The sequence below is a fragment of the Panthera onca genome, chromosome C1 (assembly GCF_046562875.1).
Source record: "Panthera onca isolate mPanOnc1 chromosome C1, mPanOnc1 haplotype 2, whole genome shotgun sequence".
NCBI classification, from domain to species: Eukaryota; Metazoa; Chordata; class Mammalia; order Carnivora; family Felidae; genus Panthera; species Panthera onca.
This window is the reverse complement of record NC_138346.1, coordinates 19,017,508-19,044,711: the sequence shown is the minus strand read 5'-3', so window position 1 is coordinate 19,044,711 and position 27,204 is coordinate 19,017,508. Positions and strand designations below refer to the sequence as shown.

General features: G+C 53.5%; 1 protein-coding gene and 1 long non-coding RNA gene across 3 annotated transcripts; one reads left to right on the top strand and one right to left on the bottom strand.

Annotated features, from left to right (window-relative positions):
- Positions 1-562: 562 nt before the first annotated feature.
- WNT10A (Wnt family member 10A) lies at positions 563-12,713 on the top strand. The gene is made up of 4 exons (XM_060623619.3): positions 563-1,058; positions 2,111-2,373; positions 8,817-9,196; positions 11,597-12,713. Exons 1-4 carry the CDS (start codon positions 949-951, stop codon positions 12,092-12,094), a joined length of 1,251 nt encoding a protein of 416 aa, XP_060479602.1. The 5' UTR covers positions 563-948; the 3' UTR covers positions 12,095-12,713.
- A 586-nt stretch (positions 12,714-13,299) lies between these two features.
- Positions 13,300-26,099, bottom strand: LOC132672039 (uncharacterized). 2 transcript variants are annotated; one of them, XR_009607350.3, is made up of 4 exons: positions 25,939-26,099; positions 24,702-24,858; positions 14,893-15,116; positions 13,300-13,745 (listed from the first exon to the last, which is right to left on the bottom strand). It is a non-coding gene; the product is annotated as an uncharacterized LOC132672039 (long non-coding RNA). The 2 variants fall into 2 exon arrangements; XR_009607349.3 differs by having other exon boundaries at positions 13,300-15,116.
- Positions 26,100-27,204: the final 1,105 nt, after the last annotated feature.

Here is a 27,204-nt window from a genome sequence, read left to right as displayed (position 1 = left end):
ATCCGGAGGCTGCCAAACCCCTTTACAGGACACCCCCCCCCCCACCTGCTACACCAGCCAAGCCTGGGAAGTCCCTCCTGAGGTGGGAGAGGCGGGCAGGGGGGGGCCAGCCCCTCCCCTCCAGTCCCTGCAGGTGTGTATATTGGGGAGGACCGCTCCCCGACAGCTGTGTCTCAGCCAGACACACACACTTCGCAGTAACACACACCTTCTCACACAAACCAGCGCGCCCGGCACTGGCATCTCCACGTGCACGCGCGCACAGACCCCAACACCTCTCCTTCCCCAGCCCTCTGCACCCGCCGCTTCCACCCCGAGTCCGGAGCCTAAGGGCGCTGTGGCCTCAGGACCCATACACGCCTCCACCCCCCGTAGTGACGTCACCTGGGGTAGAGCCCTGAGACACTCTGCGGGGGGGGGGGGGGGGGGGGGGAGGAAAGGGGAGGCGGTAGAGTTCCCTGAGCCGGGACAGTCACTCACTCTCTGGGCGGTGGGGCCGGGCACAAACAGCGCCGTCCCCCCTTCAACACCACCCGCCCCCCCGCCCCCGCCCTCCTCGCACGCCCTCGGAAGCACAGGCTCGTGGCGCTGCTCTGGGGGGCTCCCCGGCACCCAGCCTCTCATCCCCAGCCCGCAGCACCTCCGGGCCCCCCTTACCCTCGAGAGGCACCGGGAGTTGTCGCAGGGGGGCCTCGGGAAATTCCCCGGACCCCTGTGCCAGGAGGTGCCCGGTGCGCCCGCCCGCCCCCCCACCCCGAGGGCGGTGCCCGGGGGCGCTGCCCCATGGAGCGGGGAGGCGGGCGCCGTCTGCTCTCGGAGCCGTGACCCGAGTCGGAGCTCCGTGTCGCAGCCGCCCCGACCCCCGCGGATCATGCGCCGTCGCCCCTGGCTCGCCGGTCCCGCCGGGCTGTGAGCCCCCCACTCCTGGCCCGTCACGGCCCGCGCGCCATGGGCAGCACCCACCCTTGCCCCTGGCTGCGGCTCCGACCTCGGCCCCAGCCGCGGCCCGCGCTCTGCGCGCTCCTGTTCTTACTGCTGCTGGCTGCCGCCGTGCCCAGGTGAGCCCTCACCTTACGCCCCGCCCTCCTGGAGAGCTGGGACCCCCAGCCACGGGGGCCTCCGGCGTTCCCGCTGGGGCAGGGGACCCTGGAAGGAGGGAGGGACAGTGTCTCAGGAAAGAGCTGGTGCCCAATGAAAGACAGTGCCCTCACAGGAGGGGGCTGAACTGGTGACAGAGTATGGGCAGTCCAGGGAGGCAAGGCAGTGCCCAGGAAAGTGATGGCTACTGGAAGAGGAGGTGTGTGTGTGTGTGGAGGGGAGCAAGTGCCAACCTGGAGTCCATGCCAGGCCAGGGGAATGCACCCCTACCCCAGGAGTAAGCTCAGACTGCGTTGCTCCTCCTTGGAGATCTCTCCCAGACAGGGGCATGGGTTGGGGGCTGGAAGGGAGTAGTTCAGGTGGGGGTCACTGTGACACTGCAGCTGGAAGGGTTCTCAGTGTGTGTGTGTGTGTGTGTGTGTGTGTGTGTGTGTGTGTGATATTGTGAGCCCTGCAAGCTATGTTGTTAAATAGCAGTCTGTGTGTCCACATATGTGTGAATGTGCGAGCTTCTGGATCAGTGTATGTTAAGATGAACACGTGTGTATGCTTGTGAGTGTCTTTGTGTACGTGTGTATAACTATGCCTGACTGAAGCGTGCATGCGTGGAAGTGTTCCTGGGTCTGGGTGGCCATCTCCATGTGTGCAGCAGTGTGTCTGTGTGAATGTGACTGTCTGAAACATGTCTTGGGAGTGGTCTCCTGGGGATCGCTACATATGTGAGCATCTATGCCTGGGGATGTACTTATGAAATACCGTGTACGCAGGCATTTCGGATGTGTGTCCATTTACACGTGAACCTGTGTGGGTGTGCGGTTGGCTGGGTGGTGTTGGAGGAAATGAGAGGATCAAGGACAGGAGAGTGCTTTAGGAATACACATGATGGGCCAAACCTTCAGAAGCAGGCGTTGGAGAAGAGGAACTGTGGCCTTTGGGACTGAGTGTAACTTGTTGAATGGGGCCCTCCTAGCTCCCCAAAACACTCACCCACACCCAACCCCCACACCTGCAGGTCTGCACCCAACGACATTCTGGGCCTCCGCCTCCCCCCGGAGCCTGTGCTCAATGCCAACACGGTGTGCCTAACGTTGCCGGGCCTGAGTAGGCGGCAGATGGAAGTGTGTGTGCGGCACCCCGACGTGGCTGCCTCAGCCATCCAGGGCATCCAGATCGCCATCCACGAGTGCCAGCACCAGTTCCGGGACCAGCGCTGGAACTGCTCTAGTCTCGAGACTCGAAACAAGATCCCCTATGAGAGTCCCATCTTCAGCAGAGGTAGCTGCCCCTCGCCCTTGCCCTTCTGCCCACCCCATTCAGCACCCCACCCCCAAAGCTATCTGCCAACCATCCCCACTGCCTCAAGCTGGCAACCTCCCCAGGTGCCCATCTACCAACCATGCTGCTCTTCTGCTTCTTTCTGGTCTTGGACAGTCCGTGGGGGCCAGCCAAACGGGGAAGATGTGTCTCCAGCCTGCACTGGGTGGGCTGACCGTAGCAGGTTCCGTGCCCGAGAGTTGACTCCTGGGTTATCCTGCCTGGTCATTGACACTGTATATCTCAAGCCTGGGAAATATCCGTATCTGTTACCTTCCTCAGTTTACCCTCTACCCTCTAGTAAACAACACTTGGGATGGAGAGCCCGTGATAAAGTACCCAGAGTCAGTAGGGAGGACTTTTGCCAAATGGGGTAGGTGAGGGAAGCTGGGGCAGGTAAAATGTCTGTACTTCTGCAGAAGCTCTTCCCGGCAAGGTACACCACCAGCCTCTGTGTCATTCTCACCGCCCCCGAAAACCTTCTCTGAATCAGAGGCACTGGGTGTGTGCCCGCCTCCTGCCCAGCAGGCCCGACCGCCCTGCCAATCCCTCTTCCTCTCACAGCCCAGAGAAGCCACAGCTTCTCCCTGTCCTCCCTCTGTGACTTCTGAGTGACCCAGGGCCTACCCTGACAACCCTTAGGGTTGGAGATGGCAGGAGGCCTTGTCACTCATTTCTGTTCCCACCCGTCTCCTGCCCTGGTACCTTAGGCCTTGCCTCAGGCCTTTTGGGGGAAGACAGGCGTTATCCATCTCTCCTCTCAGCTGCTTGAGTGGGACAGTGTGGGGACCTGGCACTGTGAGACTTGTCCAATTTTCTTGCCCAGTGGAGGAGGAGTTGTACCCCTATATTCTGTGCCCTTGGGGTCCAGAAGCTTCTAGGAGAGTCAGACTCTAAAGCACCCTATTCCGGAAAGAACTCGGCAAGCCGGGGCCTTTCCCTTTTCACCAGGACCCCTGCTTGCATCCCCTTGGCCCCCAAGTCAGGGGCCACCGCCACCTCCTCCAGCCCAGCCCCAGGCCGCCCGCCCCGCCCCCGCGCGCCCTCCCCACCTCCCTCCCCCGCGCGCCCGGGGCGCTGTTTCTACCCGGCCGAGCCCAGCCCGACGCGTGTGGCGGCATGCAGCCGCGAACTAATCCCCGCGGGCCGCGGCAGACGGCTCCCGGCCCGGGCCGCGCGGCTCTCCAAGGGGCACCCCCCCCCCCCCGCCCCTGCCCCGCGCTCCCGCCCCGCCCGCCCTGCCGCACCCGAGCCCGGCCAGCCGTCAGTCTGCGGCTGCCCGGGACCCCCGGCGGGGCGCCCCTCCCCGGTCGGCCAGCGCTCGCCCACGCCAAGTGACAGACCCGTGCCTCTCTCCTGCCCGGGCTGGGCCCGGCCGGCGCTCGCCGCCGCCGCGCGCCTGCTCCCACTCCGTGTTTCTAGGTCACCCGTGCGCTCCCCGACGCCCCGTTTTCCCTCCAGCACCCGGGCCCGGGAGGTGAGGACACCGGAGGCCTTGCTTTGGGTTTTGCTCGCGGGGGTTTGAATAGGCGCTGAGGTTCTCACCCCTGCCGCTCCAGATGAGGCAAGGCAAGACAAGCTCTTCATCCCTCTTCCCGGCCACGGTGTCCCCAGTTCCCCTCTGGGCCTCCTGCCCCCTCTAGATGGAGCGCGCCCACGCGTCCTGATTACTTCGCCCGCTTGAGGCCCGTGTGGCCTGGTGGAGGACGTGGGGTCTTTGAAGCTCAAGGGTGAGTTCAGAGCGGTGGAAGCACGCGGGGTTGGCGCGGTGCCAGGCGCTCCCGGGTTCACCTGCAGTTTAATAAGCGGGAGGTGAGCTGGGGGGACTGGTAGGGGGAGAGGTTAGGGGTGGAGGGGGGGAGACTTGCCGGGGCTAGCCAGGGCGGGGCAGCGCCCAGCGCGTGGGGAGGGGCGGGACAGCTGCGGCCGGCCGGGCTCTGGCTGGGGGGCTGGGCTCTTTCCTTTGGCCTTGGAACACGGTCCTACCTATGTGGCTTTTGCTCCTGCATTGAGACATCCCATTTTCTACCTGTCCCTCCTCGGAGGGGACTCTAGGCTTCTGGAAGAAATTGCCACTCTCTCTTTCCAGGGGCTACCATTACAGCCCTCTCTTGGTATCTGTGTTCACCCTCCTCTGGGGTTATGTCGCTGTCCATCTTGGCCCATCACTTCGAGGACTACCTAAATTTGAATTCCATGGGGCCACTCTTGGTGGCAGCCATTCCCCTGGATGGGGTCCTTCCCCCAGTTCCCCTTCTTTTCAAGTTATGAATTGTCCCATGTGGGGTCAGGTGACCTGTTTCCCCCAAGTGGAGTACTGGTTGCTGACCGCTCTTCCAACCCAGACTGCCAGTGGGATTCTCTTCAAGGTGCACTCTGCCATGTTTAAAATTCAGAGACTGCAGGGAGGAGGTGGTCCCTGGGACCTGCCACCTTAATACTGTTACCGCCATCTAATTGTCCTGACATCTCCCTGAAAATGGGTTGGGCTGAAGGGATGGAATTCCAGTGAAGGAGAGAAGAGTGCTTGAGCACCTGGAGTGGACAAGCTTGGGAAGGCAGGGCCCAGACCCATCTGGAATGGGTGGAAAGAGGGGGCATGAGGCTCTATAGCAAGCAGGGTTCTCAGCCCAATGGAAGCCCACAGTTTGAGAGTCTGGCCTCTGTTCTCCAAGGCTCTGGTTCTTTCTTCTCCCACCTCTCTTTTACATTCATCCTTGAGGAGTCTTGGTTTTATGGCTAGGCCTCCAGGCGTGGGGTGTGTGGTGGCACTCAGATGAGGAGAAGAGGCACAGGCAATTATATCCCAGGATCACCTAAAGTTCCATTATTCTAATAGCACCCAGTGAATTCGCTAATACTTATTAAGTACTTGCTGTTTGTCTGGCACTGTTCTAAAGCACTTTATCTGTACTTTAACATCCTCGAACAATCCCCATGCGATAGGTCTTATTAGTATCTTCATTTTACAAATGAAGCTAAGAGAGGTTGGGTAGCTTGCCATTAGTCACACAGCTTGTAAGTGAGCTATAGAGCCAGGACTCAAATGCAGGCCAGCTGTCTTTAGAGATTGCACTCAACCCCCTACCATACTGCCTCCCAAGCTCCCACCATGTGTCCAGAGGTGAGTGGCACAATGGACTAGTCCAAGAAATGAAACTCACATGTACACACACACACACACACACACACACACACACAGATACCTACCTTTGTTTGTACAAACGTGTAGCCACATTCAGTGTCACCCCTAAGTGTTCCCACATGCACACAACCTCTTCCTCTCTCTCAGGCCAGGCACATGAGCATGCACAGATTATATGCATGGAGGGAATGGTGACCAGATCTCTCCCCTTCCCTCCCTCTTTGACTCAAATAGGCGGGGCTCAAGCTTCTCTGACCCCTCCTGGTTCCCACTGGCTCCTGAATCCTCTCTCCTCCATGCTCCCCTGCCCTCCAAACCTCCTCCCCCAGCCCCTTCCTGGCCGTTGGCTGCAGCCTGAAGGAGCAGCTGACTCCACTTAGATGCTGGCAGTCCCTGTCCCAGATCAAAGGCAGGACGGCTAATTGTGCGTCTTAACAAGCACCCCCCCTCCCTCCATGCTCCAGGCAGCCCAGCTGGCCATGGCCCCACCCCTCTCCCCCTCCAGCTGGCCAGATGGCACAGTGCCTGCGTCTGCCCCAGACAGCCGGGGCCAGGACCGAAACTGGGGCCCTGAGTGGGAGCTGGGGGCAGAGGCCCAGCAGTCTGGACTTCTCTGAATCTTGGATGTTGGAGCAGAGGGTGGTCACACAAGCCCTGCTTGGTCACCACTAAACGTGGCTGTGACAGCTGCCAGAGGCCATGGGATGGTGTCTTTAGCTGCCTTGAGTAGGTAGGGGTGTTCTATGTAGACTGTAGACTACATTTTTCCAGATTCCTCCAGGCCTGCCTCTGAATGTAAAGAGCCTGGAAGATGGTGGTTGGCCCAGCACATCCCCCTAGACCAGCCTCTTGCTCTTTCTTGGTGCTGTGCATAGATAGGGCCATGGAAACTGGAAATTGGGCTGGCTGGGTTTCTTACTCAGGAACATGTCTTCCCTAGAGCCAAATGTCCTTTAGCAGCCAGTTCCCAGGCCTGGGAGCTGAGAGAGCTGGGCCTGGGTCCTGCTCTGGTTCTGCTCTGTAACCCCTGTGACCTTGGGCATCCCCCTTTTGCACAGTGTGTGTGTGTGTGTGTGTGTGTGTGTGTGTGTGTGTGTGTGTTGGAGGGGGAGATGATTTCTGAGGCTTGGGCTCCTTCTGGAAGTCTGAGTATTGCCATTTGTCCTAGGAGTGGGCTAATGACTCCCCTAGCAATAAGGGAAGCGCTCAGAGTTCCACAGCTACAAGGCAAGGGATAAACACAGAGTGTGCTCCCCAGGGACTTAGGTCTGCCATTTCTCTTGGGCCCTACATCCCATGTCAGTGTCTACTCCTCTTTGGCTCCCACCAATTCCCAACATCCCTTTAAAAGGCTCCAGCCCAATCCTCATCCCCTCCTGTCTGTTCATAGCTGGGCTCCTTACGGAAAAGGTCTGGAGATGCCACAAGCTGGAGAGAGAAGATAGACAGGGACAGCCTGCTTCATGGGCTTCTAGTGGCCCATGTGATTTATTCTAAAATGGGTCTTGAGCTTCTGGGCTCTGTCCCGACTGGGGAAAACAAGAAGCAATGGCCTAAAATTACGGCAGTAGTGAGTGAAGTCAGACAACAGGAAGAACTTCTCAATAATGGCTAATGTTTGTGCAGTACTTACTATGAATAAGGTGCTCTTCTAAGTACTTTAAATTTACTAACTAATTTAATCCTTGGGACAAAAATGAAGCAGATAAAAACAATCTTGTCTTGCAGATGAGAAAACCGAAGCACAGAGGTCAAGTCACTTGGTCAAAGTTGGGTAGCTATTAACAGTTTAGTAAGTGGAAGAGCCAGGATTTGAACCCAGACAATCTGGCTGCTTGAGAGTTCATACTTTTAACTACTACACGTTTTGTCAAGTTTTGTTGTTGTTGTTGTTGTTGTTGTTGTCATCGTCGTCGTCTTCGTTGTTTTGGCTAGACAAGAAAAGGAGGACAGGACCCTATGATGCAGAGGGTGAGTGTGAGGGGCAGGTTTGGGCTAGAGTCTCTGTTCAGTCCTGGTTGGCTCTCTGAGGACTACGGGAACTCCCAGAGCATGTCCTTCCAGGCTTCAGCACTAGGGTGGAAGGATCTAGAGTTTTTTTTCCTCTGAATCTCTGGCCTCCCGCAAGCCATCAATCTCCAGCCAGGTCTGGGCTTCCACAACAGGTGCCTATGGCACAGGTGAGTTCTCCTTTTCATATGGAGGCTCTCATTGCTCTTGGCTTCTTCTCCCACTGCCCACACTCTCTGGGTTCCAGAGGCTGGTCAGAAACTTGTAAAACGCTGCTAGCTGGTCCCCTCTCAGATGCAGAATAAGGAAGAAGCAGCCTGTGGGGCCAGGAGGCAGACCGTCCTCTGTAAGTAGGCCTCCTCCTGCCACAGGCCCAGACCTTCCCAGAGGATGGCTCAGGCTGAGAACACCGAGGAGAAAAGTAGTGTAGACAAGTCCTGGGCCCCTGCAAGTGGTCGTCAGGGGCTTTGTGCCCCAGAGCATCAAAAAGAAGGTGTCTGCCTTAACTCACCCTTCCCTCTCAATTTTCAACACTCCTGCAGGGCAATGGGCTTATTTCCAGCATTCCTCAAACAACCTCTTCAGATGACCTAGACCCACTGCAGGCAGCGTGGCTGGGCAACGCCCGTCTCCGAGCAGATTTTCTGGGATGTCCTGTGGACAGGAAAAGGGGAAACTCTGCTGGCTCTTTCCTCTGCCTCTTGAATCTGGCAGTCAGCCTAAGGGGGTGGCACCAGGCAGGCAATCTTGGGGCCGGGAGCTGTCAGAGGACACCCTCCTCTTAGTTACCCTTCTGCCCATGAACATCTTCTGGGGCCTGGAATTCTATCTCTAGTCATTTATTTTTTAGCTTAAATTTTGCCTTCTTTCCGCAGGCTTATTTTTAAATTGCAAATATCACATGAGAGGTAACAGATGAAGTCCCTGATCTGAAAAAGAAATGTTTCCCAGATACTTTATGCCCAACAGGAGAGAGGTAGACACGAATTCTGAGCTTGCTAAGGGTGATGTTAGTGGAACAGGGAGTGAAGTACAAAAGAAGACTCTGGGGAGACCTCCCACACTCCACCCTGCATGGAGAACTTCTGATGTGATTTCTGCCCCTCTTTGAATCTGTGTCCTTGTCCCAGACCTTCCCCCAACACTGCGCCTCCATTTCCCCTTTGTGTGGTAAGAAGGTTGGGCAGGGAGGGCAGAGGGATGAATGTGGAGGCCCCTGAGAGTCCTTTCCCTGGATCTCCACCCTCAGGTTTCCGAGAGAGTGCCTTCGCCTACGCCATCGCTGCAGCGGGCGTAGTGCACGCGGTGTCCAATGCCTGCGCCCTGGGCAAACTGAGGGCCTGTGGCTGCGACGCCTCTCGGCGCGGGGACGAGGAGGCCTTCCGTCGGAAGCTGCACCGCCTGCAGCTGGACGCGCTGCAGCGCGGTAAGGGCCTGAGCCACGGGGTCCCGGAACACCCAGCCCTGCCCCCTGCCAGCCCGGGCCTGCAGGACTCCTGGGAGTGGGGCGGCTGTAGCCCCGACGTGGGCTTCGGGGAGCGCTTCTCCAAGGACTTTCTGGACTCCCGGGAGCCTCACAGAGACATCCACGCGCGCATGAGGCTCCACAACAACCGAGTTGGGAGGCAGGTGAGAGCCCCACATCCGCCTGGGCCTGCTCCAGATCCCTCTGCCTAGGGCTCCTCCCTTCCCCCCAGGCCTTGCTCTGGGACCCAGAGCTCCCCCCTTACTCAGCAACTCTCTCATTGTCCCTGCCTAATCCAGTCATCAAACATGCATTGGATACCTACTGTGTGCCAGGCACTGGACTAGTCTGGGATCCAGGGATGAGAAAAACCCTGTCCTGGATCAGCCTGCTCCTTTTTTTTTTTTGTGGTGAGCACTGGATGGAGGGGGGGACAGGGCTGCAGACAGGGCCTCCGGGGCCTTGGCCTTGCTCTGCCTCTCTGTGGCCTCCCCTATAAAGCAAGAAGGTTGAACTGGGTCATCCAGCTCCCTAGTCTCCCCTGCCCTGGCCCAGCTCTAACGTTCCATGATTCTGTGCTATCCTATGCTGTGACCCTCTACCTGTTCTCCCAGCCTTTCTGTGCAGAATGAGGGATTCCTGCAAGGGGAGGTTCCTCGGGGCCACTGAGGTCCTGTGTTATGGTTACCTTCCTCCTTTTTCTCCCTATCCTTGAATGTTCGTACTCCCTCAAAGGTCATAAATTAAAAAAAAAAGAAAAAGAAGAAGAAGAAGAAGAAGAAGAAGAAGAAGAAGAAGAAGAAGAAGAAAGGAAAGAAAGGAATAATCAATCGCTTGCATTTATTGAGTGCTTACTATGTGTTAGGTACCGTCTGGAGCTCCACACCACATATTAGCCTTTTTAATCTTTACAACTACCTATGAGGGTGCTAGTAGCAGCCTCGTGTTCAGATATGGGAAGTGAGGTACAGAGAGATGAAGAAGCTTGCCCAAGGTGGTGCAGCTGGTAAGGAAGGGATAGAGGCGGATTCATCGCCAGGCAGCTGAGCCTTTTGCTCCGCAGGGTCGTCTGCGCTGGGTGCGTGCCTCCACTAAGATGCCTCCTTAGCCTTCGTGGTAGCCCAGCACCCTCCTTTTCTGGCTGTTCAGCCCCTATGCCTTCTCTCGGTTCTGCCTGGCCTGCTCAGGCCTCGTTTCTGGCTTCCCCTCACCCGGCCTGGCACCTGCGCCTCCTGACTCCCCTTTCTCCTGTCCTCTCGGCCCTGTGCTTCACCAGCTCCTTCCACAAAGACTCGGAGCTGATTCAGCTCTTCCCATCCTGACTTAGAGGTGAAGTAAACTGAGGCATATCCACCCTCAGGTCACATCCAGCTTCCACCCAGCCCTGCCCTATTAGTGCAGCTCTTTTCCCAAGCTCCCATGCTATCCCAGCCCATACCAACAGTGCCTCCTACTCCTCGTTAAACTGGTTAATTAATGGCTGCTGTCTGTGGGAAGCGAATGTTCTGGAGCCGTTGGCCAGCCAAGGCCCTGGGCTCGTTCCTCCATGGTGTTGCCACCACAGGCTGCACCTACAAGCTGCGGAGCCCTTTAACACTCAGAGGGCAGGGTCTCTCTCTTCTGGCCCTAACCGCCCAGGTGTGAGGGCCCCAGATCACTGGTCTCCCTGTCTGCAGCTGTGTTTTGGAATGGAGTCCCGGGAAAGGAAGATGTCTCCAGTGTCTCTAATGAGGATAATGTCAAGGGGTCCTTTGGGAGGAGATTCTAGGGCAGGTTGAGAGTTGGGCAGGGGGTCGGTATACCACACCCCTGTAACTACCTCCCTTGGATGCTTGGGAACTTCTCGCTTTCATTGGGCTGAGGGTCTGGCTCTCTGGGGGCTGCTCCCATTCTGTATTCAGGTAGAGCTTTTGGCCCCGGTTGGTGTTCACTGTTCCCTAGGAGGAACTGTGACATTCAGCAGTGGGCAGAATAAGCTCCAGCCGGTATAATGGGATGAAGGGGAGACTCCTCAGCTCCTGTCCCCTCCTTAGGCTCCCTGCAAAGGGCTGCAGGGCCCAGAGAAGGAAAGGGGCTTTCTCAGCCTCCCCGCAGCCCCCACTCACAGCCTGGATCGAGGCCAGAGGCTTTGGGGATAGGATACAGTGGGGCCAGCAACCCCCTGCTTCTGGCCCCCACCTGAGGGATGGAAGGAGAGGGAATTTCCCTGAGGATCTGGGATCCCCCCTCAGGAAGCAAGAGCCTCCAGCCCCAAGGGCCCCCTGCAGCTGGTGGGAAAGGAGAAGAGGGGAGGAAGGAGGGAATTCCCCCAGGACCTGGCCTTGTGGGAGGCGGATGGGAGAACAGCAGAAGAGCAGGCGGAGTTCTTCTCCCGACTGCCTAGCTCAGGAGCTGTGCGCCCGCCTCCCCACTCTGCCCCGCTTGGGGCCTCAGCTTTTGCATCTGTTCAATGGGAGTCGGTTTCAGAAGTCTCCGAGGAGATTCTCGCAGGCCAGTGCCTGCGCTGGGAGGAGGGCCGTGGGGCCGACCGCGGGCGTCACCCCTCGCCGTGCCTCCCTCTGCAGGCGGTGATGGAGAACATGCGGCGGAAGTGCAAGTGCCACGGCACGTCAGGCAGCTGCCAGCTCAAGACGTGCTGGCAGGTGACGCCGGAGTTCCGCGCCGTGGGGGCGCTGCTGCGCAGCCGCTTCCACCGCGCCACGCTCATCCGGCCGCACAACCGCAACGGTGGCCAGCTGGAGCCCGGCCCCGCGGGGGCCCCCTCGCCAGCCCCGGGCGTCCCGGGGCCGCGGCGCCGCGCCAGCCCCGCCGACCTGGTCTACTTCGAGAAGTCGCCCGACTTCTGCGAGCACGAGCCGCGCCTGGACTCGGCGGGCACCGTGGGCCGCCTGTGCAACAAGAGCAGCGCGGGCCCCGACGGCTGCGGTAGCATGTGCTGCGGCCGCGGCCACAACATCCTGCGCCAGACGCGCAGCGAGCGCTGCCACTGCCGCTTCCACTGGTGCTGCTTCGTGGTCTGCGAGGAGTGCCGCATCACCGAGTGGGTCAGCGTCTGCAAGTGAGCGGAAGGCTTCCTTCCCCTCCCTGAGCCCGGCCCTCTGCGGCTTGCCGTCTTGGCCTGGCAGCAGCGTCGCCCTGGCTCCTGGGAGAGGAGTTTGGACCGTCTGATCCGATAGGAACCTCCCGGCTCTGAGGGTCAAGTCTGCAATCAGGGGAGAGTCCAGGCCTGCCTGGACCCCACCACTCACTTCTGGGGGCTCCAGGACAGATTTGCCTCCCTGCTTCTTGCCCTAAGCTTAGACGGCTCAGCTGGGCTGGGGATTGCCCGACACCCACACCGGAGGGCAAGTGTCAGCCAGGCAGCCTCTGGGCCTGTCTCCTTTCGTGCCTTCACCTCTAACCCTGGAAGCTGAAGGACAGGGAAAGATGATTAGAAAAGAAGAAATGGACGTAACTGAGCTGAAGTGATTCTGTAGAGACCTAGGATGCCCTCCCCCAAGGGCCTCTGTCCCTCATCATTCATTTAACAAATATTTATTTTGCACTCTTTGTGGCCTGGCACTCTGCAGGGGATGATGGGTGCTGGGGAGACAGATGTGAATAAGAGAGACACAGCACCCGGCCTCTTGGAGTTTACATTCTGGTTGGGAGAGAGGGACAATAAACAAGTAAATATACAAACCAGGTCATCTCAGACAATGCTCTGTACCACGAAGCAAATAAAGCACGGTGCTGGATGTAGAGTGATGCGTGGGGAGTGGGGTCCCTTTAGTTTTTATTTTTTATGTTTGCATTTTAAAAGCCTGTTTTTATTTGAGTACAGTTGACACGCAATGTTACGTTCTTTTCAGGTGTACAACGTTAGTGATTCAACATCTCTATACCTCTGTCACCATATAATGCTATTACAATACCATTGACTCTATTCCCTATGCCGTGCCTTGTAGTGCTGTGACTAATTCATTCATTAGCTGGAAGCCCATTATCTCCCACTCCCCTTCACCCATTTTGTTCATCCCCTCACCCACCTCCCCTCAGGCAACCATCAGTTTGTTCTCTGTGTTTATAGGTCTGATCCTGCTTTTTGTTTGTTCATTCGTTTTGTGTTTTAGAGTCCGCATAAGAGTGAACTCATGGGGTATTTGTCTTTCTAGTCAGACTTATTACACTTAGCATAATACCCACAAGGTCCATCCATATGGTTGCACATGGCAAGATCTCCTCCTTCGTTATGGCTGCATGTATACACACACTCACACCCCACATCTTTTTCATTGATTCATTTATTGATGAATAAGGTACAAGGTATTGATGAATAAGACACATAGGTAGGAGTGTGGCCTCTTTAGATAAAGTCATTGGTCTGAGAAGGCCTCTCTGAGTTATGTTACTCATGCTGAGACCTGTGTGCCGAAGATAGCCCCGCACAGATTGAGGGAAAGGGCTTTCCAGGCCGAGGCCATGTGAATGCCAAAGGTCGGTGGTGAGAGAGATCTCCTCAGGAGGAACAGCCAAGAGGCCAGTGTGATCGGATGAAGCAGTCAAGGGCAGGTTAGCAGGAGAGGAGCTGGGAGGGCAGGCAAGAGTCACATCACATGTCCCTCTGGGCCATCGTAAGGAGTTGGGATTTTCAGAGGAATGAGAAACTTTCAGAGGGTCTTGAACAGGCGAGTGTCATGGTCTGATTCCCACCTGGCTCACTGTGCTGGGGAACTGAATGAAGAGGGGAGGAGTTAACAACAGGGGGCCAGTTAGGAAACTACAGCCATCTTCCAAACCAGATGGGACCTGCCTGAATGGAGGCCAGGGGGATGTTGACAAGAAGCTGGATCCGGAGCTCTTAATTCCAGAGCTCTAGCTGTCCACCTTGTGCCTGAGCCCTCTGCCACAAGCCAGGACGAGTGGCGGTGCCCAGCAGCACCCTTCGGCAGAGACAGGCACTCTGCGAGGAGTAATCCTGGGCAAGACCCAGCTCAACCCAGCCAGCCCAGCGCCCCAGGGAGCAGGTGGGGCTAGAAGGTGCGGCAGGGAGGAGGGTGGTGGGGGAGGGCCAGGAGACTCACTGTCTGGATGCTGGTCTCTCTGAGTGCATGCAGGAGAGATGGGGTATGTAAGTAAGGCCAGAGGCGAAGAGACATCCTTCCTTGGCCTCCTTTGTCCCAAACCCTCAAGGAGGAGGGTGGTAGAGATGGAGGTAGAGTGGTCGGGATCTCAGAGAAAGAACACTTCACCTACTTCATCCAGACCTCCTGCTGCTCCAAGTTGAGGATCCTGCTTCCTGCCTCATTTTACCCAGAATGGCACCCTTCTGGATGAACCAGACAAGGATGAAGTCTTGTTCCTTTTCCCGATTGCCAGCCTACACGAATCCCCATATTTCCTTAGCCCATGTCTCCCTACCTCAGGGTAGGGGTGAGAAGGAAAGGACGCTCTTATGGTGGTGTATCCCTGTTGAGAGTTTTGCCCCAACTAGCTTGCCTTCAGCTTCCTCTCCTCCAACTGCCTGCATCCCGGCAGCTCCTGGACATGCCCACGACAGCCAGGCCTTACACATGCTCAGCTCCGCTGCTTCTGGGGAGGACAGAGTTTCTCTCCCCAACCCCCAAAAGACAGCCCCACAGGCAGGCGGGTTAGAGTCCCCCGGAGAGGAGGGGTAAGCGGGAGCAGCCCGACACACCTGCCTCATTCCTTTCCTCTTGTTCACCCAGGAGGGAGCTGTGGGGGCTGGGTTCCCCGCCCCCTTGCTCCCTCCCATCCCAGGGAGGAGGAGAAAAGAGGTAGGGGGGATGAGGAAGAGAGGCCTGAGTGGGGAGCACTCCCACCCCCAGCAGTGTCCACTGCGTATTAGCTTTGACCTCACCCTCCGGTGCCTTCCAGGCTTAAGGAGCACAGAGCCAGGGGGAGGAGAGACTGGAGAGATACAGGATCAGGGCTGGGGTAATGAGGTAGGAGCAGGAATACTGCAGAGGCTGCTGCCTCCAGAGAGGAGTGAGTGGTGGGGTGGGGCAGGGGCTGGACACCACGTTGTGGGGGGAAGGACGTGTTCCAGTCAAGTCCTGGTGAGCTGATATATGCTGGCAGGATCTGTAAAGGAAGAGAGTGAAAGTTGGGGAAGGAACAAACAAGGTGTTACCCACTCCATATCGTCCCTCTGGGCCAGAAGCTGGCTAGGGTCTCAGGGCAAAAGCTGGACCCCACAACTGAAAAGGGGGATGTAGGATCTGGCAATGGTCCTAAAGGGAGATGTGGAGGTGATGAAGGGGAAAATAGGGCCCAAGGGGCACGGGGCTTAGGCATCCTGGCTGAAGGGCGAGACAGAAATCAATGTGCTGACTGGAAATTGGGGGTGATGGAGGTAGATGGGAGGAAGAATTTGCCAAATAGCTTGGGGGGGGGAGGACCAGGGTTGCAATTTTGGAATAAGAACAGATGGTGGACCATAGATTAGAGGGGAAGGGAACTGACCTGGTCCCCAATACCTTTCACCTTGATGGACCCTGGGTCACCTCCTTGCAGGAGGAAAAACTAGTATGGTTTAATAGAGCCTGGATGGCTCCAGCTGGAGGGAGGGGGAGAACTAACAGAGAATGAGGGTGGTGGACAGATCAGCAGGCAGTGGTCAGGCTAAGGGTCAGGGAGAGGCAGCCAGACCGGGGTGGGGATCAGAACCCAGGCATCCTGCTTTCCAGTCACTCAAGGTCCCAGGGCTGAAATAAGAGGAAAGAGGCAGAGTAGAGGCCCTAACAACTCTAGGAAGACCCAGGATGAGAAGCTAGGTCAGCTTCTCCAAGCCCTCCTCCTCCCAGATCAATGCGCCCCCAGCTAGCCCCCGGCAGGGGACCTTCCACGTTGGAGTTTGGCCAGGCTCTAGTCGCGGCCCCCTTCCTCCCCTCCACCCCCCCCCCCCCCCCCTTCTCATGTGGTTGCCGGCAGCTGCCTGCGGTCGCCCCAACCCCTGCGCTCAAGGCACGGGGACTTTCCAACAGGGGAAAAAATGACTTAATGAGAGTGGGAGCCGGGGGCGGGAGGGACAGGTCCCTGTAATCACCGCTCCACTGTGGGGCCTGTGCGCCTCCGGGGCCATTCCGGGCTTCCTGCTGCCAGCGCCCCCCTCAGGCTCTGTTGGGGAGGTGGACGGGCTGGGGACAGGGGGATCCCTTTTCAGGTTTCAGACTCTTTGGGCCCTCTGGCCACGTTTGCTCCCTAGGCTTGAAGTGCGTGGAAGCTGGGACGCCCCATGATCCCTCTCCAGACTTTGTCCTTGAAGTTGCGCGGGGGTGGAGGGGGATGAGTGGCAGTCTCTCCTAGGAGCCAGGGTTCTCTGCTGGTGGATTAGAGGGGTGAAGGATCAGGAGTAGAGCCCTGTGCCACTTTGCGCCTGCGCACTTCGAAACTTCCCCGGTTACTGTGGCAACCAGGGCAGTCGAGGTGTGTCCGCGGGGCTGGGAGGCGCCCACTCCCCCTTTTCTCGCCGCCCTGCGGGCCAGGCCCGGCCGCTGCGGTGCGCGGGGGTGGGGGTGTGCCGTTACCATGGCAAGGGTGCGCTAGGAGGGCACATTCTTCCCCAGGGTGGGAGCGCCCTGGGGATACGAGAAGGGGGGGTGACGGGGGCGGCAGAAAGGGAAGCGGCGTGTGGTGGTGGAGGGAGGGTCATAACGAGGGGAGGAGTCTCGGACAGGATGAACCAGGGCTCCTTGGGGTTGGGGTGGGGAGTTTGGAATCTACCCCCCTCTGCCTAGCTCTCCAGAGACGTCCAGCTCCTCCTCCGAAACTCTCGCTAGGGTTCAAGCCCCTCCATCCCCACTTTCCGGGGAAGGAATCCCCTACTACCGAATGGAAGGTCTTTTAGCTCCCCTCTGAGACCAGGCTCTGCGAGCTTAGTGTTTGTCCCTTTCCTCCCCCCACCCCAAGCGAAGCTGCAGCCCAGACTGCGACCTGAAGCCCTGCAATTAAGCCCCTCGCCCGCCCCTGCGCCGCCCGCCGGCCCTCTGCCAGACCGGGCCTGCACCGTCAATTACAGCCGTGCACAGCAGCTGATTACTCCGGAGTCAGGGAAGCAGCCGGGGTGGGGACAGCTGGCAGGCCAAGGGGGCGGGGTCCCTGGGGTTGTCCCCGGCCCAGGATCCTTAATTGGAACTTCGAACTGTGGCCCTCTAGCCCAACTTCTCCCCTGCAGGCAACATGGGGGGGACAGGTCTAGTTAGTGCTCTGTCCGGCTGTGCCTCAATTTCTCTCTTCTTGAATGCACACCGCACCCGGGCAGAAAGAGTGCAGGGAGGTTGTGTGTGGTGTGGTGTGGTGTGGTGTGGTGTGGTGTGGTGTGTGTGTTGGACGTCTGGACTCGAGGGCTGGGTACTCCAGAAGCTCAAAGCCCTCAAGGCCGGCTCTCTTTCCCGCCGCAGACAGTCGCGTGGGTCTCCCCTGGCCCGGAGCCCCACCCGGTGGACCTGGCTCTGTTTTGCTGAGCCAGCCTCAGGGTGGCTGCCAGCCCATACTTTGCTTTTGTGCGAATCAGAGTCCCTTCTGGGCAGGAGGCTTCTCTCTCCTCACTTCTGCCCTACAAGGGAAGGCAAACTAGGACCCTGCAGAGCAGCGATGGTGGCGTATTCTGCCATCACCCTTGCCCCCTGCATCTCGTCTTCGCTCTCTCCCTGCCTGCAGGCCTGGAGGGGCTGGGGTTGAGCTAGCGTCTCCCGCGGTCCAGCTCCCCACATCTGGCCGGCAGCTGGCACCCGCCCACTGCGTACTGCTGTGGCCCCAGCGCCCTCTGTTGGTGAGGAGCGGCGGTGCACTAGCTTTCGAGCCTGGGCCGCCCGCAGCCGCCGCCACCACCACGGGTCTCGCTTCAGTTCTTCGGGTCTCGAGGTCCACCCATTCGGCGCCCCTTGTCCTGGGGTACAACCTGACTCCTTCAGCTCTTCGAATTCTGCCGGCCGTGGCCTCGATGACCTTTCCTCTGTGTACTTGAAACCTTGTTCCCTGTGACTTAGCTATCCCCCAACCTCTCATCCTCCCTAGTCGTCCCTGCTTCGTGGGCAAGTTCTGAGGCGCGGTCTCTCTGCGCCCAATGCAAAAGTCCTCAAATAGGAACATGATTACATAAATCAACGCCCATCTGCTCAATGGAATTCTTCACAGCGTCCTTAAAAGTGAGGTGGTTGAAGCATATTTAGTGACTGAGACAGTGTTTGCTCTATATGGTGTGTGTGTGTGTGTGCGTGTGTGTGTGCGCGCGCAAGATACAAAATAGCACAGGGCAGGATCCTTCCTTTAGTGCAACAAAAATTTATAGATGTGATTTGAATTTTAAAAGTCTAAAATAAGCAGCAAATTGCTAATGGAAACTATTTCTGGATGATGGGATTATAGGTGGTTTAAAATTTGTTCTATCTACATTTTTGTTTATAATGAACATGTATTACTTGGGCACAATAATAATTCCAGATTCAGAATGTTTTTGGCCCCAAATGTGAGCATTGCATATAATGAGAATGTACTAAACTTAAGAAAGGAACCTTCTAAAACTAGGAATTAGGGAGATCTGCTCTCCTGACAAGAGCTAATATGATTATGTCATTAGGATTTTCTTCTTAAAATCATGATGGTTTGTAGTGAAAGCAGGTTTCCAGCCTCTGAATCCCAAGGCCCAGGATGCCAAGAAGTTGTAGAAATCCATAGGCACAGCCAGCATTCTCGTGAATAACTGATTTAGCTCCCATTATGCTGCATATGTAAACAGCTGTTGCCCTGATTGATAACATAGAAACAATTTTGTAAGTTTAATACTTTTTTTTCTCAGTCTTGCTCCTCTTCCATCTCTTTGCAACATGAAACATCTTTAACTGCCCTCTCCTTAGAAATATTCTACTATTTTGTGCATTGGCTGACCACGCCCCCTCACTCCCCACTGCCTCAGGGATTTCATTCACTCCTTCCTTGTCTTTTTTCTTTTTATTTGATGTAAAAGAAAAATTACAATATACAAAGAACTTTCCCCTTCCTTGAACCACTTGGGAGTAAGTTGCTTACATGATGTCCCATCACTCCATATACCTTGGTGTATATGTCTCACAAAAAAAGGACGTTCTTGGGGCACCTGGGTGGCTCAGTCGGTTGAGTGGTTGAGCGTCTGACTTCAGCTCAGGTCATGATCTCACAGGTTCATGAATTCACACCTCCCGTAGGGCTCTGTGCTGACAGCTCAGAGCCTGGAATCTGCTTCAGATTCTGTGTCTCCCTCTCTCTCTGTCCCTTGCCCACCCACGCTCTCTCTCTCAAAAAATGAATAGATTTTTTTAAAGGACATTCTCCTACATAACAATGCAATGCTCATGATCAGGAAATTAACATTGATACATTCATATTGTCTAATACCCAGACCTTATTGCACTTTCATCAATTGGCCTAATGATGAAAGGATCCAGGTCCAGAATTATTCATTACGTTCAGTTATCATGTCTTTCCAGACTCCTTCAGTCTGAGACAGTGTCTAAGGTTTCTTTTGCTTTCATGATCAGGACAATTCAAAAGACTGCAGACCTATTATATTGCAGAATGTCTCTCAATTTGGGTTTATCTGTTGTTTCCTCATGATTACATCAGGGGTATGCATCTTTGGCCCCATTATTATAGGCGTGAGTGTTCTACTTGTTGAATCGTTATTTATTTTGATGCTCAAAAATTTCCCAGATTTGGCCACCTGCCAAGCTGGTTTCTATCATAATTCTTTGAGCACTTCCTTACTTCCAGGCTCATCTTGTACTTTCTCTGCTCCAGCCCTGCAACCAGCCATTTATCCAAGGCACCTTTGTTCTTTTTTAATGGAGAGTGATATTTAGAAATCAGGATCTGGGTGCTAGGTGTGTTCATTGTTCTTGGAGTGTCACTGCTTTTGGGCCTCTCAGTGGACAGTGCTAGGAAATATATATATATATATATATATATATATATATATATATATATATATACACACACACACACACACACACACACACACATATATGTGTATACACACACACACACACATTTCTATTTATTGATAGATCAATCAATCTCTCTATGCAGAAAGCCAAGAGTGCACACCATACCTTCAATTCCAGTCCAACACCACAAGGTTTATTCTAATTTTCTCCCTTTCTGGGGTGCCTGGGGGGCTCGGTTGGTTATCTGACTTTGGCCCAGGTCATGATCTCACGTCTCATGGGTTCAAGCCCCACGTCAGGCTCTGTGCTGACAGCTCAGAGCCTGGAGCCTGCTTCAAATTCTATGTCTCCCTCTGTCTCTGCCCCTCCCTTACTCTCTCTCTCTCTCAAAAATAAACAAACATTTAAATATTTTCATTTTCTCCCTTTCTATTTCTGTGATGTCCTCCTCCCTTGTTAGAAGGGTTATTCAATCCCTTTGTAAATCGCTGCCATTGCTGCTGCTCCCTCCACTCCCCTTGCAGACTTCAGCTTCTCCCATCTCAGCCTTGATAGCCTATGCTAGGCTAATGCACCCCTGCCCCTTGCCCCCACAGGAGTGCTTTACTTTGGGCCCCCATCATGGCTTGGGAGCCAAATTATTCCTTCCAGGCAGGAAAGCTAGGGACAGTTTTACTCTTTCTTTTTTTTTTTTTTTTTTTTTAAATTTTTTAACGTTTATTTATTTTTGAGACAGGGAGAGACAGCATGAACGGGGGAGGGTCAGAGAGAGAGAGGGAGACACAGAATCCGAAACAGGCTCCAGGCTCTGAACTGTCAGCACGAGCCTGACGCGGGGCTTGAACTCACAGACCGCAAGATCATGACCTGAGCCGAAGCCGGACGCTCAACCGACTGAGCCACCCAGGCGCCCCCAGTTTTACTCTTTCTTGAAGCTCTGGATATAATTCTCAATTCTCTCTATTCAATAAATGGCAACTGCTCTCCTAGCTGCTCCTATTAAAAGCTCTGGAGACATTGGACTCCTTTATTTCTCTGACACCTCACATGCAATCTATCAGAAAATCCTGTCGGTTCTCCTTCTGTTTATTTCTAGAGTCTGATCACATGTCATGTCCTCCCTCATCACCATCCTGGTCCAAGCCACCCCGGGTCTCTTGCCTTGAATGACTGCAGTTGTCTGCTAGTTGGTCTCCCTGCTTCTGCCCTTGCACACCCCCAGTCTACTCTATATATAGCAGCCAGAACAATCCTTTTAAAGTGTTAGTCATGTCGTGTGCTTCCTCTGCTCAAAATTCTCCAAAGTCTTTCTATCTCATTCAGAACAAGAGCCAAAGTACTTGCAATGACTTGCAAGGCCCTACAGGATCTGGCTCCCACTCCCACTCCCACCTTTACCTCTTTTCCTACTCTTGCCCTTACCCATTTACTTTAGCCACACTGTTCTCCTGGCTGTTCTTTGCGGAAACCAAATTGTCCTGCCTCAGGGCCTTTGCACTTACTATTCCCTCTGCCTGAAATAGGTTTCCCCTAGTAACCATGTGGATGTTGCCTCTCTTCATTCAGGACTTCACTCAGATATCTCCTTACAAGAGGGGACTTTGCAGAACAACCTATCTTATCTAAAACAGCAAACTTCCTCTTCCTTTTCCCTTGCTTTATTTCTCTTCATAGTACACATCACATATCTGACATATTTGTGTATTTGTTTACTGTCTGCCTCTGTACTCTATAATGGAAACTCCACGAGAGCTGAGCCCCTCTTTTATTTTTTTTGTTGTATGTCTATGGCAAGAATGGTACTGAGAACATAGTAGGTACTCTAACAAGTGAATGAATAAATGAATGAACGTCTATGACAATGACTACCAATTTGTCTTCAGGCCCAGCCTAGGACTTTTCTTGAAGTTCTGGCTGCCAGTTAGATATGTTCTGATGTGGGTCTGTGGCACCACAAACTGAAGCTTTATTAAAGCAGGTTCATTATCTCACGTATGTATTTATTAATTTAGAACTGAGACTTTGTTTTCCCCACTGCTGTCTTCCCAATGCCTAGAACAGTGCCTGGCATAGAGCAGGCAATTAATAGTTGTTGAATAAATGAATGGAAGATTTCCTCCTCCAAACTGTTTTCCCTGACTTGCTTGTTTCTCTTTGTAACATTATTGTTTTCCTAGTTGCTAAGACTCAAAACTCTGTCAACGTGGACTTTCCCTTCTCTTCTTTTTTCCATATTCAGTCAGTGGCCAAAAGCTGCTGTTTCTCCCACTTCTTTGGCACTGGCAATATTGTGCTTCATCATACACCCCAAACGTCATGAAGACCTCCCAACTGGCCTCTCTCATTCCTGTTTTTCTCTCTTCAATCTATCTTTATCAGATTTTTCTATTTTTCTCGCCCATAAATTGCTCTGATCATGTCACTTCCTCTGGCTGAAGATTTCAATGGGTCTTTGTGCCGACTAGGGTTCTTAATTGCAGACAACAGAAATGGACTCTGGTTCACTTAAGTAGAAGAGAAATTTCCTGGAATGATATCCGGAAACACACAAAATTGACATGAAGCCTCCAGAATCAGGCTCGGGAAATAGTCAGGAACCAAGAGAGGCTAAGGAACCAGAACCTCAGTCAGGTCTTGCCTTAGGATCAACTTGATTAGGGGACTCTGCTGTTTCAGTGTAACATGGGGTGCAAAGGAGAAAAACTGGAGGTGATGGCTTGTGGCATATCATGGAGGGCTTCAGGGAAACAAATCATAAGAGACTCTTAAAAATAGAGAACAAACAGAGGGTTGATGGAGGGAGGTGGGTGGGGGATGGGCTAGATGGGTGATGGGTACTAAGGAGGGCACTTGCTGTGATGAACCCTGGGTATTGTATGTAAGGGATGAATCACTGAATTCTACTCCTGAAACCAATATTGCACTATATGTTAACTAACTAGAATTGCAACAAATTTGAAAAGAAAAAAAAATAAAATAAAAAGCCGTCTTGGACATCCAGCCCAGATGAGCCTTCCGAGGACTCCAGCCCCAGCTTCAATCTGACTGCAAATGCATGACAGACCCCAGTGAGAAGTGCCCAGCTGAGTGGAGTCAACCCATAGGACTGTGAAAGATAAAAATAAAATTTTATTTTAAGCCACTAAATTGGGGGCGGGCTGTTTGTTACACATTAATAGAGAACCAAAACTTGTCCCTTGGTGGTCCGTGTTCTGCTCTCTCTGGAATGCTTCCCCACTGTCTTTTTTTTTTTTATTTATTTTTATTTAAATTCCAGTTAGGTAACATACAGTGTAATATTAGTTTCACCACAGCAAGTGCACTCCTTAATCCCCACCAATTTCCCCCACCCTCTCCCCCACCTCCCCTTTGGTAACCATCAGTTTGCTCCCTACAGTTAAGAGCCTGTTTCTTGGTTTGCCCCTCTCTTTCTTTTTTTCCCCTTTGCTCATTTTTTTTCCTTAAATTCCACATATGAGTGAAACCGTATGGTATTTGTCTTTTTCTGACTGACTTATTTCACTTAGCGTAATAACTCTCCAGCCCCTTCCATGTTGTTCCAAATGGCAAGATTTCATTCCTTTTTATAGCTCAGTAATATTCTGTTGTGTATATACACGCATCTTCTTTATCCATTCATCAGTCAATGAACACGTGGGCTATTTTCATAGTTTGGCTATTGTCGATAATGCTGTTATAAACATCAGGGTGCATGTATCCCTTTGAATTAGTATTTTTGTATTCTTTGGGTAAATGCCTAGTCCCCACTGTCCTATATTACCCATGTAGCCACTCATATCTGCACTTGTCAGAATCCTTTTGATGAGTGTGGCAGAGCAGAGAGGAAAGAGCCAGGCTTTCGGGTCCATGTGTGGGATGGGAGGGGCTGAATCTAGTTTAGCCTTTCTCTATCCCTGTGACCTCAGGCAGAATAATTAATTTCTCTGGACCTCAGTTTCTGTATCTGCCATCTGGAAATTAGAAAACCTTTCTCCTGGATTTGTTTGAGGACAAGATATGAAATCTGTAAAATATCCATGTGTCTCATTTTAGTTTCAGTGAACGGTAGCCTTTAGCAGATACCAAGCCTTCTAGGCCTGCATCACTGGCATTCCTGAGGTCTACCTGTTGTCACTTATGAACGAAATAGTTTTGGACAAATCCCTTAAACTTCTCTGAGCCTTACCCTCCTCATATGTAACATGGGTTTGATGATAATATCTGTATAATGGGGCTTCTTGACGGGGCTAAAGCCTAGGCTGTCTTGTGGTGTGAGGAGACACTGCCCCCTTGAGGCAGAACGCCCAAGACCCTTAAGCCACATCCCTCAATCTGCAAGGCATCAGGAATCCTCTGGAAGAAGACAAAAACTATGCCCGCAATTGGGGTTCAGGAATGAACAAACATGTCTAGTGGGGAGAGAGAATGTGGCAGGTGCTAGGCTGCACGGAGGAACAGCAGAGGCCCCGAGAGTTCATCACCCAGAGAGAGAAAGAGTTTTCGATGGAGCGGGAAGGGGCACACTGAACAAAGCAGGGGGAGAGGTGTTACTTGGAATGGTGTGAAGCTGGGCATGACCACCTTGTGAATCAGCACATCCCCATCCTCTACTCTCCCAGGGCCTTCCTGGTGGAGAAGGAAAGATCTGGGGTATAAGAGCACAGGCAGGGGTCACCAGGGACATACACCTCTATCATGGAAACCCTTATGAAAAGCTGAGAAGAAGCAGCAGAAGATTCTTTCTTACCTCAGAAAGGGAGAGGTGTGCCAGGAGTCCATGGGCACAGGAATCCCTGGGCCAGTGAGCATGTAGACAGCTAGTCATGATGTTGAGGTGGGTGGCATTGGGGAGTAGCCCTGACCACCTGGGAGGCAACCCCACTGGGCTTCTTCTTGGATTCCCACTAGAATCAAGGAGACAGGGAAATCCAGGAAGTTACAGATTAGCACATGCTGTGTGATTCCAGGTGCATCCTGTGCAAAAGCAAGCAAAATTAATTTCAGCTATTGGAAGGCAAGATAGTGGTTATCCCATAGTGGGAGTATGATTAGAAAGAAACATGAAGGGCATTCTGGGGGCTGGTAATGTTTTGCTTCTTCATCATGGAGCTGGTTATACCATTCAGTGTGTTCATTTCATAAGAACTTAAGTGCATTTAAGATTTGTGCACTTTTCTGTATGCTACTTTGGTAACAAGTTAACATACACACAACTGTTTGGGAAAAGGAGGATGAACAGTCATTTTCTACTTCAAGCCCTCTGAGGTGTAGCCATATCAGGGAAGTGGGGTAAGAGATTAGGGGATTGGAGGCAGGGACCACCTGGTATCTGGCCAGACTTATTTCATTTCTCCCTCCATTCATTCACTCACTCAGTTATGGTTTATTAAATTAAGTACCTCCTACACACTGAACACCGCACAACATAAGGGGTTAAAAAGATTATTAATAGCTATAACTTCCATTTATTGAATGCCTATTTTGGAGTAGGCACTGAATATACACCCAATCCTCATAATCCCGTGAAAGTATTAATATCCTTATCTATCAGTTGAGTCTCAGAAAGGTTAAGCAAGTTGTTCAAGGTCACACAGCATAGAAAGTGTCTGGATTTGCATATGAACATGAGTCTTGTGAACCCAAAGATGGAATACTTTTCACTGAGCTACAGTGTCCTCTAGGAATCTAGGAGTCTGCTGACAAATTGCTTTACCACGTAATGAGGCCTTACAGTCAGACTGGTCACATCCTTTCCCACTTTCAGCAGATTCCTCCATTTTTGAGCCTGTTTCCCCATCTGTACAACCAGGGTAAAAACCACGCCTTTCTCTTGGGGTTATTGTGGGAATTAAAAGACATGACGTGTATAGAGCCCAGTGTCCGGCAGTCATTAATATTTTTGAGTCCTTATCACCCATATACGACAGAACCGGACCAGGGTCAGGTTGAAGGCGGATCCCCACCCCTCCGCTCCTGATCCGAACCTCGGGCCTGATGGACTTAAGTGCGCCTATACAGCCCGGTCCATGCTGCTAGAAAGCGTGCCAGGTGAAGAGCTCTCATCCCAAACACTTCCCAAGAAAGTCACCACCAGGGAAAGTCACCACCAGGAGTCCCGCGGGGGCTGCTCTCCGGGGTTAGCCGGGACAGGCGAGAAGTCGTGATATCGCGAGACCTGGTGGGATGAAAGGGTTTTCAGGACGGAAGTGAGGGGCGGGTCCGAGGGAGCGCGCTCCTTTTGAAACCGGAGGTGGAGATTTACCGATCTTAAAGGTGGGCTGGACGCATCTGACACTCCGGACCTCGAGTGGGGGCCACAGGAGGGGGCAAGTGGGTCGGCGGGGACCTCTGCGTGGGGTTTGGCTGGCAGTGGCCACAGCTTTTTTCACTGGGCACGCTTTGGGCCGGCCACGAGCTTGAGCCATGCTGGCCAGGCCGCTGAACCTCCCTCCAAACGTGAGTAACCTTTCCTCCCTCTTGGCTCGACTCAGCCGTATAAAGAGCCCTTTGTAGCCTTAGGTGATTTGCAATGCTGACGCAACTTCATTTTCTGGATCCTCACTCTCCCAGGCCCCCTCTATGGCCATGGAAGAGGTCGTGTTTTTATAAAGGTAGTAAAACCTGGCATTATTATTATTATTATTATTATTATTATTATTATTTCGGGGGGGAGAGAGTGCGAGTGGTGGAGGAGCAGAGAGAGAGGGAGACAGAATCCCAAGCAGGCTCCGCACTGTCAGCACAGAGCCCCACATGGGGCTTGAACCCACTAAACGTGAGATCATGACCTAAGCCGAAATCAAGAGTCAGACGCTTAACCGACGGAGCCACCCAGGTGTCCCCAAACTAAGACATTTTAACCCAACTCTGTTAAGACCACTAGTGGTCTCTTTTCACCTATGACTTCCCTATCGGGGGAGGAGGGCACTGAAGTAGCCATGAGCATTTTTAGGCATTTTGGAGTAGGGAATACACTTAATTTGAGTTAAGTAGGACACATATATTAGGTTCCTGTATATAGTTAAGTTATTGCTCACCTTCCCAGTGTAGTAGAGGCTTCTAGAATACTTCTAACCCCCACTGTGCTGAATCACAAGCATGGTGACCTGAAGGTACCAGAGGTCCTTTGTTCCTAGAGTGTCCAGCACCAGAAGAATGAAGAGAGATAAAAGATTAATCACTGCACAAGAAAATGCGGAAGTCCTTGAAATCGTATAGGTCATAAAGAAAAGAAACTTGATGGAGATTTC